The sequence below is a fragment of the Perna viridis genome, chromosome 12, assembly GCF_037379345.1.
Source record: "Perna viridis isolate PV_CMFRI_1.1 ecotype Kerala chromosome 12, ASM3737934v1, whole genome shotgun sequence".
NCBI lineage: Eukaryota > Metazoa > Mollusca > Bivalvia > Mytilida > Mytilidae > Perna > Perna viridis.
This window is the reverse complement of record NC_142456.1, coordinates 15533503-15545120: the sequence shown is the minus strand read 5'-3', so window position 1 is coordinate 15545120 and position 11618 is coordinate 15533503. Positions and strand designations below refer to the sequence as shown.

Sequence of the window (11618 nt, the reverse complement as noted above, 5' to 3'; positions counted from 1 at the left end):
GATGTATGTATAATATAGCTGTGATTATATAGGTGCATTACCTTGAAAATCATTCATTTAACTTCTTTTATTAACGTTCTATGATGAGATAATGGTCAATTCAAAGGCAGTTCTGCAAATATGATTTTCTTAAAAGAAACGTCATTTACCAACGTACAATATGTTGATATTGTTGACTCGCTGTTTGTCCTTCTGTCTGTTTCTCTGTTTCGTCTGTATCTTGTATAGGTAAATTTTATGAAAGCACCCATGGAAATCTGTGAAACTTGATAGGAAGGTGAGGTATACACAAAAGAGACCAAGTGAAGTGTTTTGCTGAACTGCTCATTTTGAAAGACTATTCATTTTGAAAAATATGTAAAGAATAATTTCGCATTACAGGTAGATTTACATAAAGGTAAATACTTATCATCCGAAGAAAAGAAAGAATATCTATCCAAAAGTTCCAGTTCAAAAGAAGATATGGTCGATGCATTTGCTTAAACCGTCTCAAGTGGTGTATTGTTTCTATTGTTGTAAAAAAATATTTTTTAACATATTTTCTTTTAATCGACACAGGTAAAAAGTAAAATAATGAATGTTATAATGCTCAAGGCGTATTTGAAGTTCAAAGACTGAAAAAGACAATTTAGCCGGTTGTCAGAAGATTAAAGACAATGTTGCAGCTTTAATATAAAAATAATCGGTGGTTTTGTGTTTAATTTTAACAAAGTATCAGCAAAACAAACGGAAACATTACAATTGAAGGACATCCAAATACATAGCTAAAATTGAAACTAAAAACGAAGAAAACTAAGGACAGCACATAAAGAATCACTCGCATCAGTGACACTCATAATAAACATGCAGTGACAAAAGGTTCGTAGAACAGGTCGGCATAAACAGTTCTACCAAAAGGACCTCTCGAATAAATTGTAAATGAGTCAAATTAAAGGCGTCAAGTTCCAGGGTTATGTCAATCAGTTAGACTAACTACAGATATCTTTATATTATTTGTAAGTATGAAACATCATATCGGTCAATCAAGTTGTATGACAATACCATGTCTGTATAGTGATAAAACTAACAAAATTTGAACATTCCTCTCACTTCGACGCTTATTTTGAATTATTCTTGTTCTATTTAGTCGGTATATGAATCACATGCACAATAGACAATTTCAAAATGTATAATCCACAGGCTGGAGATGGTATTTTTTACACTTAATGAAAGGGAAATTTTACAAATGATGTTTTCAAAACTATGATATTTGTCATGGAATTTATTGTTTTAAAAGTCCTTTGTCACCCATGTATTGGTTAAGATCTGGGTATTAAAAGAATGTTAAAAATCAGTTATATTATTTCTTTTGAAAATGAGTCAAAGTAGTGAAATTTGGACTTCAACTCCAAAAAGGATGAATTCTAACAGGGACCTTATTAGGAAAAAAATTAAAAATATCTTTTAGTTAACTTTACATTGGTGTATGATACGGTAAGTATGTAGGTAAATTAAAAAATAAAATTTAAGTCGAAAATCACTCAATTTTAGTCTTTTTTCTTTGAAATAGTACCCATGACAGGAGGATGACCGCATGCTGACTCCTTTTTGGCTGTATAAGAAAAATGAAAACTGACAGTTTAAAAGTTTTTATGCTTTCTTGTTTTTTTTTCAAGTTCATTGGTTAAATTAGTGGTGTTCTACTCAAATTATGTTAATGCTTTTGTGTTTTTGGTATGCTGTCTTTTGTTTAAATTCGCTAATTGCCGTAGAAAGTGGCCATCTCTCCAGAGGTAGATTTAAATACATTTTACTAAATCACGCAGTATATATTCAGCTTTTGTAGTGTAAACATACATGTGTGTACAATACGAGATTGGATAGATAAAACAACCAACAATGTATTGCTTTTGTATGTGAAATTTGAACGCTTAAAAAATCAGCGTTGAATAAATATGTTCATTTTGGTACTTTTTCAGACAAATGACACAGAATTTCATGAACAAAGATATTTCGTGATGCTTCAAAAAATCTTAACATGAATTTTGAGATTACAGAAATCATTTTATGAATATATCTCATCAAAGTCTCAAAGAGTTTATTAGGCAGGTGTTGGTGGTCCATGCTATCGTAGTGTTTGCGTTGAGATTTCTCATATAAGAATATGTAGATGTCTGTTTAAACATGCATTTTCTAATTTTTTTTCTCTATTTAGATTTTGTTGAACGCTTTAATTGAGAGATCATTTTTGCATCACTGTAAACTATCTATCTTCATTTAAAAAGCTTTTAATACAAACTATAGAAAGTGTTTTATAGGTTAAGAAATAATATTAAATTAAAAATTGTTTGCATATTTTAAATTAAAATTGGCGTTTTTCATATTAAAATTGAACCACACAATGTAAATTCACGCAAACCATGAATTTAAAATAAAACATACTTTTTGAAACTTTTTTATTTTAAAAAAACAAAACAGCATTATTCGTTTCTTTATTAAAAAGCTGGGTAATAGGTGAGCTTGTTTTCCAGTTTTCAGGACTTTACAAACATACAGAAAATTAAATGATTTTTAAACAGTTCAACATTGAACGCAACGAACTTTGTTTAAAACAAAACAACAAAAAAACACATTATAAACTCAATGATAAGACAATAAAAATAGAATTAAAAAAATACTAACGAAAATTAAAAAAAGAACATTTGTCACAATGTGGATTCCCCATGACATTCTGTTGTATTTATTAACCGTGCTTGAATTGGTTTCACTCTTTCATTTTGAAAATTGCCAGGGATTTCTGCCAATAATAAAGGTTGTGATACTCCCTGCATTCCTCCGATTTTATCATTATTGTTTATACGCCTGATATGTGTCCATGGACGGCACAAGAAGTACCCTATGGCACTGCCAGTTAAAACAGATATAAATAGCCAAATGTTCATTGTCATAACCAACAACATCATTAGGTATCCCGTTAGCACTCGAATGATATGTAATACACCTCTTTTTAAATATAAGCTGTACTTATTTTTTGATCTTTGTATCTTTGTCTGTGAACTGAAATTATAAAACAAAACATGTGTGTCAATGTACTGTAGCATGGTATGTACACAGGAAAAATTATTTCACGTGATTTTCACATGAATTTCACATGATTTTCACCTGAATTGAGCAAATAAACTTCGTGATAAATTTCACGTTAAATTCAGGTAAATCGAATCTTCACATGAAATTCACGTGAATTGATAACATGAAAGTCGTGTTAAGTGAATTTCATGTGAATATCATGTTAATTTCATGTGAAGTTCACATGAATTTCACGTGAAGCTCGATTAACATGAACTTCACATGAAAAATATTTGCCTGTGTAGATAACAGCAATAAGTTGAATGTGATCGATATAACAATTTCACATACTTTCACTTTATGTTTGAAAAGTTTGTTCGTATTTATAGAAAAAATAAAAAAAAATACTTTTCGAAATTTCTTTATTTCCGCGAAACATTGTTAGGTATATCGCCTTCTGCGTCATGCTGGACAAACTGACATTCGTTCATTATTGGTAATCTTTAACACTTTGATCATGTTGACGTATATCTATCCCTCTCACATGTCAAGATATTCGAAAAAAAAATCCGTCATGGGGACTGATTGTGACGTTTTCATATGTTCTAGTAGTCTTATGTCTTGTTTAGAGAAATAACATGGAAATAACATTATGCGCAAACAGGATGGAATCGCACGGCTACATTTTGTGCTCAATAAAAATAACCCAAGAAATAAAAGTTCATTCGAATGGATAAAAAATCTATAATTGCATTACCGATAAAGAGAATAATAGTACTCATATAAAATATGATAATCCACATAACATTGTCGGTCTCAAATCGAAAGTAACTTTTATTCAATATAAACAATAATTGCATTTCATATTTTATGTTTACATTTTGACAATATATTTCTCACATACCCAAATTATATGATATTGCAGGCTTGACGTTTTTTGATTTACATTGCTGGCGTCAGCTGTTTACAATCACGACAAAAGTCTTTTATGTAACGAAATTATCACAGTGAAAATCAATTATCAGTATTTGCCTAAATTTGCTCGCTTAAATATTTAACATAAAAAATACATACAAAATGTGGTTATACTTGACTCGACAAATTAGATATAAACTAATATGTATTTTTTCCTATAATGAAATGTAATAAAACAATTATGTCAGCCAAATACGTGCAGTAGCATGTTTTATGGACGCTTACCCTACCGGTGCACCTGGTCCATGCTCCCAGTTTTTAGTGGAGTCCGAGTTGCTCATTTGCTTTTGTTACTTTGTATGTATGATTTTAGTTACTGTATGTTCATTGTTGTGTATGTCTGTTTTCCATGTCGGGTCTTTGTCCCTGGATTACATTCTTTTGATTACCGCTATAACCTTGGTTCCCTATATTACTCTTCCGACAGATATCGACCTCGGCCATGGGCCTCGGTATGCAATATCGAATTCAATGCACTGAGCTGCCATAATTTTAAACAATTAATAATAGTGAAACACTATTAGATAAAATATAGAAATGTCTGTATTTTGTTGTTTTAATTATTTTCAGCGAAAAGACGAATTTCCAACATGTGAAGTATACTTAAATGTAAATTGGAAAATGTTAATTGAAATTGTGCCTCATGTTAAAGATAGAAGAACTTATATAAAGGATAATTTGCATGTAATTCTGCGTTAGATGTCGAATGTACTTACTTCCGCGGTTCGAATTTTTGCAACTTTCGCGGTGGACAGAAAATCTCGAATAATAGTACAGGCGAAGTTGATTTTTTACACTTTTAATTGCTAAACATTATTTTGAAAACCGCGATAATTGATATCCGCAAATATGTTCACTTGTTAGAATCCGCGAAAATTAGAAACCAAGAAAATTAATACGTTTACATAACAAGTTCTAAAACTATGGTAGTTTGAACAAAGACAGACTTATCAAGTTATTTATATAGAACTGTTTCACTGATAAGGTACACGAATTCTGCTGGTTTACTGCTAATATTACCTGTCATCGTCATCTTCATTCTGTTGATTAAAGACCTGTTGGTATTCAAATAAAACACCCAGGATGAAGGCAAGCAGCATTGCACCTATCAAACCTGTATAGTAAATATAAAAAGCTATCATACCGTGTATGTTTATTGTACAAGATTCAGACCATGTTTCTAATATCCGGAAAAATATCCGGACACATATGAACCAAGAATGTAATGCATTTCATAACTTTGTTTGACGCTTTATAGAAGTTAAATGTGTAACTGTATAGGCACAACCAATAAATCCCGTTTTCACAAAAAAACTGTAAAATTGACTTTAATAAAAGGAATATGATGTTGTATAAAAAAAATGTTTTAATATACTGAGTTGGTACGTACAATGAAACCTGTTTAATCTGAACTAGTTTAAGACTTTAAGGTAGTAGACCTGGAATACACCCAAAATTTTCCCATAATTAAATTTTCTCTAAAATTGTACATGATATTATACTGTGGATTTTCAATAGAATTCATTTTACAGATTTTGAACAATGGGGACTGAAATATTGTTATTTTTAGTCATCTGAATCATTGGCCAAACTGAACCATAACTGGTATCTTAGGATCATTTTGACACTACATGATATAAATATATTACTGAATATTAAGTCAAATGCACTTCAAAAGGATCAATATATCAGATTTAGTATGAACTTTTTTTCTATTTATTTTGTAGAAGTGATATTAGGCTTCTAATTTACATAAAAAATGGGGTAATTTTCAGCTATTTGTTTATATAAAAAACCTCTATGTTGCAAAAAAAAAAATCCATAAATCAATATTCGTACAAAACTGATATCATATTGACTATTCATATGCGAATCAATAAACAAATTTTCAGAAAAGTTCACCGTGTAGTTTTAAAATGTTTGAGTGAGTGTAGGGTAAGGCATTGAAATATTTTTCCATAATTACTTGTTATGACTAAAATCATGTAAATATTCAATAAGATTACCAAATATCAAATCATGATGACTTATATTGATGAAAGAGCTTTTCCGGGCATAGCTTGAGTCAACGTCTGTTGTAAGTTAGTGTTGCACAAATATTCATACTTCGGCACGTAGGGACAAACTTATGTGTTAAACATAGTTCAATGCTGGATAGAGTCGTATGCAGAGAAAATCAACAAAATGAAAACAGAAAGCTTGAGGACATATACGGAATTATAAAAAAGCATATTGTTAAGTCTTAAAGGTTAAGGAGTTATAAAACAGGTAATTAGTTAGCCTGATATCTCATGACAAAGATTATTTTTATATTTCAATTTGAATATTTTATCTAAAGAAATCTTGGTTTGCAATAGATGGCATCATTTCAAACATTCCCCACCTATATTTCTCAATGTACCCATTTGAAGCATTTAATCAATACTTCAAAACAGCAGAGTAACTGGGGGCCGGCATCATTATTCTAGAAGTTGAACCCTTCCTTAGAGTTAGTTCCCTTTAACATCAGTATCACTTTGAAGCTTGTATATCGGGAGTCATTAAAACGCTCTAGTGACTAAAGTCCTTTCAATCTGGATCACCTCCCTTACCCTAGGTCTGCTACTTTAAAATAAGTTTGTTTTTTTTCAAGTTTCAAATTATAATAAAATTGGTGTAAATGGACTTCAAAAGTGTCTGTTTTAGACTTTTTGCTGATTATTCAGGGATTGGTAAAGAACTGTTTCACTGCATTGAATATGAAAATAACTAAAAGACTAAAACATTAATGATTAATAACTAATAATATCACTTCAAATCAATTTGAACAGAACTAATGTGTATCATGCTAAAACACTATCGCAGATTTTCATGTACTAGTATATAATGTGGAGTTTTATATGACACATATTAAAAAAACCGATGTCATCAGAGCATATAACATAGTTTAAGGAGAAGTTCATCTATAAATCATTCACAGCGTGGTACGTTCTACGGTCTAGTTTGAAGAAAATATTTAAAAGATGTATTATATTCATATACGACTTTCACCTTCCCCATTTACATCGGATCAGATGGAAACTTGTTCAAGGTTTTATACTAGATAAAACAAGTACTAACTTTACAAAAAATAGCCGAACCAGTAAAATTTGTTCTTTTTACTTATAATTTCCTTCAGGAAATAACACATGGCACACATTTTAATTTCCTATGCAGTCTCTTTTTCGAACGCAACTTATCAGTTATCAGCATTTGGCCAATCAGGAAACAGACTTGTTGTCAGGTGACTTGCGTTTAAAGGAACAGCGTCTTTAAGGTCAAAGGGTAAAAAGCAAAACTATACCGACTGCGTCGGAAAAGGGATATTGAATTTGAACACTACAAGAACAGTAATAGTAACGTGGAAATACCTTTCCGAATATAAAAATATCTGAAATGCTTTTAGGATATATATGTTTCATTTAAAATCTTTTGTTGTGAACGTTTCAAATTTTTGTTTTCTTGGCCCCCATAGCAATGTATCCGTTCTTACGCATGTTGACCTTAGTTGACCGCGGTATAAATAAAGAATATTTTCCGAAACGAAATGAGGGTGGAAGTCGTCTATTGCGTTGACGGAATGAAATATAACAAATTGGTGTATAATACATTCCATTAATATCAAATCTAGAACTTCTGTGACCACAGCTCACTTAAAGATACCAAAGCTTCCTACCATGGTAACCATTTGGTCAATATATAAAAAAAAGGTTGTCAAGAAGGAAGTTGATGACGCTTCGGTGAAAAAATGTTTCCCATATCATATTTAAGAAATAAATTTCAGAAACTCTATTTTATCATTGTTTTACCTCGGGCTGGCCATTTACGTCGTATTGTTTTACCCCGAGCGATAGCTAGAGTATAAAGAACGACATAATTGGCCACCCTCTGGTAAAACAATGATAAAATGGAGTTTCCGGTTTACTTGGATATAATAGGACTAGTTTCCTTATATTTTTGAATAGACACAGCCTATATGTTGCACGAAATGTTGTTCATGTGTTTATCACATTTTTTTACCGCGGACTTGACATGATCAACTAGGTGAAAAGCTTCTGTAATGCAGAAGTAACTTTCTCTTATGGCGCAACTTGTTTATGCTACAAGACTTTGTTAGAATATAATTGTTTGTATACATTAGCTAAACAATAGTTTTGTTTTTGTTTTCTTTTCAAATTTAATGTTTGATAATTAATTGTTTGTCTCTGTAGCTGTGCTTAACAGCTGTTTTCCTTCCGATTTATCATCTAAATGAATCTGGGAAAGGACATAAAAAATATCCCTAAAGCGGACTGCAAAAATTGTCCTTTACTTAAACTATTTTATTAGGTATAGATTCATTGAAAATGTGTTATACTAGTTTTATTATTTATGTCTCCTTCACAATAATTCCGGTTATATGGTATAACACGAGACTAACAAACTAACCTTCAAATGTGTCGGTTTTCCAACTCTGCGATAAAAACGGCACTTTTGTATGAAGGGTGAAAAACTTATTCTGTAATTTAAACAAATGTATTAGTTAATACATAGCTTTTTAAGAACTGAAAAACGATATATTCAGAAAGGTGTTAACTAATTAATATCAAATTGTCCTGCTATGCTTTTCATATACACGTTTGAATAAGACCTAATAGAATAATGTTTTATGAAAACATCCTGCACGTTCTTCAGTACTAGTACAAATTGTTCGTAAATAAATGGTTAATAAACGTGCATTTCAACAAAATTTTTGCTAACATCAGTTTTAACTTGAACAAATCAGTTTACACATATTAGCAAGTTTCTGTTTGTATTTCATCTAAAATTTTCAACTCGTCTTATTGAGAAAAGAGTAATCAAAGGAACCAAGATTCTAGCAGATATATCAACGGAATGTAATTCAGGGACAAAGACTAGACAGGGCAAATAGAATACACAACAAAAAAAGTAAAATAACTAAATAATACGCACAAAGTAACAAAAGTAAATGAAAAATACTTATTATATAGATAGCAGTAATTTACCGAATTTTCCCTTTGTAAAATATTAACTGTGAAATGAATTCGGTAGTTTCACTCTCGGACTTTTCCCCGCCAAAAATTTACAACATGAATACCAATCCGCTGTTGAAAAAAAGCAACTAATAATTGAGAAAATCTATAAATAGGACGATCAATCGCCTATCGTAAATAACAATATATATACATTCGTGCCAAGAACGCTTTAAGATGTAACATGTGCTCGGAACATATTCCGCACACACGTTAAAACTATGCGTTATTCGGAACTCGTGACTATATTTTAGTTATTCATTCTTTATTATTAATTATTCTATTAATAATGATGTAAAACTAAAAGCAAAAGGGACCAATACTTAACATAGCATAAATTAACTAGTAATAAGATGCTGTTTAACCTCATAAAAGGACTCAATATTTACAGTGGTATATTGTGTACATTTTAAAAACAGGTTAGTGGGTTGTAATTTGACCTGAGCATAAATCAAAGATTAATAAAGCAGTTTAAATATGTTGTAATGACTATCATGATTCAGTGAATTTGTTTTATGTGGAAATTTAATACCTAAACAATTCAATGGGAGCATAACACTCGTGGAAAGTACATGTATTACTGTAAACATAACACGTCTCTGTACATAAACAAAAATGAACAACGTGATTTTCTTTTAATTTTAAGAACAAAAATTCAATTTTTTCGATAATATTTTTTTATCTATTTTTTTATGTTTTTTTTTTCAGTTAAACTGTTAACTATTCCCCAGTGTCTCGATCCCAAATCCCCCTAGGAAATTTCCCTTCCCCATTAAAAAAAATCCCACTCCCCATGGTATCCCTATGACATTCTTTACTACAATATTAATTACATAAACAATAGTAAAACTATTGTAATATTACATATTTGCACTTCATATCAACAGTTAGTAATTACTAAGAAGTTTCCTTATCTTCATTAATTATTTTCATAATTATTATCTTTTCTTCAAATTTATTAATTTTAAACATTTTAACAATTGTTTTAGCTAAATTAGATTCATTTTTTTTTTTTTTACAAATAACTGATTTTCGAAACTCAAAACAAAACAAAACAAAAACAAAACAAAACATAACATAACATAAAACTCCCCAATACAAAATCCCCACTCTCCAATTCAAAATTCACCATATCTTGTACGAAATTCCCATCCGCAATGCGATATTCCAATGTCTCCATATACAACAGAATAGAGTCTTTATACCATACGCGTACTGTAATTTTAAAGGTGAGTCGGTTGATTATGAATATAAACTATTTAAATTCATCTGGTAATTTAACCATGTTGCCGTGCCTTTGCGATATCATAGTAGGTATAATGTTATGCAACATTCTAAAGGATGCAGACAAAAAATTCCTTTTATTCACTTAGTGTCAGGTTTATACATTGTATAAGCTGTCTATAGACTGTCAATTTAAAGAATAGAACTTAAATTTTGTTTACAATTACAGCAAAATGCTAATTGACGCAGATCAATATATTCATGAAATTAACAACCTTTGACAAAAAGAAAAGAAGAACTACAACTTGGTGTTTCTGATTCAATAAATAACGAGGCAGTCACTTCAAATCACCATTTAGTAATTTCTAGGAAGATTCCTAATTTTCATGAACTGAATCTAAAATAAAACGATACAAAACAAAACAAAAAGCAATATTAAACAAAGCAATAAACAAAAGCACTTTAACGGAAACAAAGCAAAAAAAAAGCAGAAAATCTTTCAAGGAAAGTGAATTCACGTATTCTTTGTCTAAACGCAAGAATATTCACACTTAAATAGGTAAATGTATACTTTACTTTTTATATAATTAGTTAACAGTTTTACTTTTATAATATAAAAATGACATACCATTTCATTCAATGAAAACCTGTTGGTACACCTACAACCATACCTTTACAACGTTTAAAATAACCAACGACAAATGATGTTTAGATTTAATAAACAAATTTCATCTTAGACTGAATTTACCTCTTGATTTAAATAATGTCTGATAAGCAGGTCATTTCCTATTTGAATAACTTACCATATGTCAATACCACTTTCAATTAAACATGTATGCGGATGAAACATGATAGCCTTACATTCAAAAACTGCAATATCGTTGGTCTGGGGATTGTGTGTTGTCAGTTGTCTACCCTTAACCCCAGTCTTTTGTATAAGTTACCAACCATTTTTTATCAACAAATAAATTTGCTTGCCTAGTTAAACTAACTGATGCATTTCTATTTTCACAGACAAATTAAATGTAAATACTTAAATCAGGTGTTTTCTAGTGATTTCATTCAATCCGTTTCTATATTCAGAATGTATTCCGAGTTACGTAACTTGCAACCACAGATCTTATATAGGACAAAGTATTTATACTTCTATAAACACATACCGGGTTATTGTTCTGAAAGATCGAACGAATCCGTCCAAATGCAATAATTTCATTTTGCAGTTTTTAACTTATTACAACAAATAGTTTGACTTTAATGGAAATTTCTACATTAAATATGTAGAAATCGAAGTCCTTTTTAGCTCACCTGGCTGTAGGCCATGTA

The 11618-nt window shown here is 30.4% G+C and overlaps 1 protein-coding gene across 3 annotated transcripts; it reads right to left on the bottom strand.

Moving 5' to 3' along the window:
* Positions 1-2454: 2454 nt before the first annotated feature.
* On the bottom strand, positions 2455-11235 carry LOC148601430 (protein SLC31A2-like). Of its 3 annotated transcripts, none has more exons than XM_088555602.1 (4): positions 11099-11235; positions 8467-8536; positions 5041-5134; positions 2455-3036 (listed from the first exon to the last, which is right to left on the bottom strand). In XM_088555602.1, exons 1-4 carry the CDS (start codon positions 11099-11101, stop codon positions 2685-2687), a joined length of 519 nt encoding a protein of 172 aa, XP_088411728.1. In that variant the 5' UTR covers positions 11102-11235; the 3' UTR covers positions 2455-2684. The 3 variants fall into 3 exon arrangements, with proteins under 3 accessions (XP_088411728.1, XP_088411727.1, XP_088411726.1); XM_088555601.1 differs by lacking the exon at positions 11099-11235 and adding an exon at positions 10924-11042; XM_088555600.1 differs by lacking the exon at positions 11099-11235 and adding an exon at positions 10201-10755.
* Between the last annotated feature and the right edge of the window lie 383 nt (positions 11236-11618).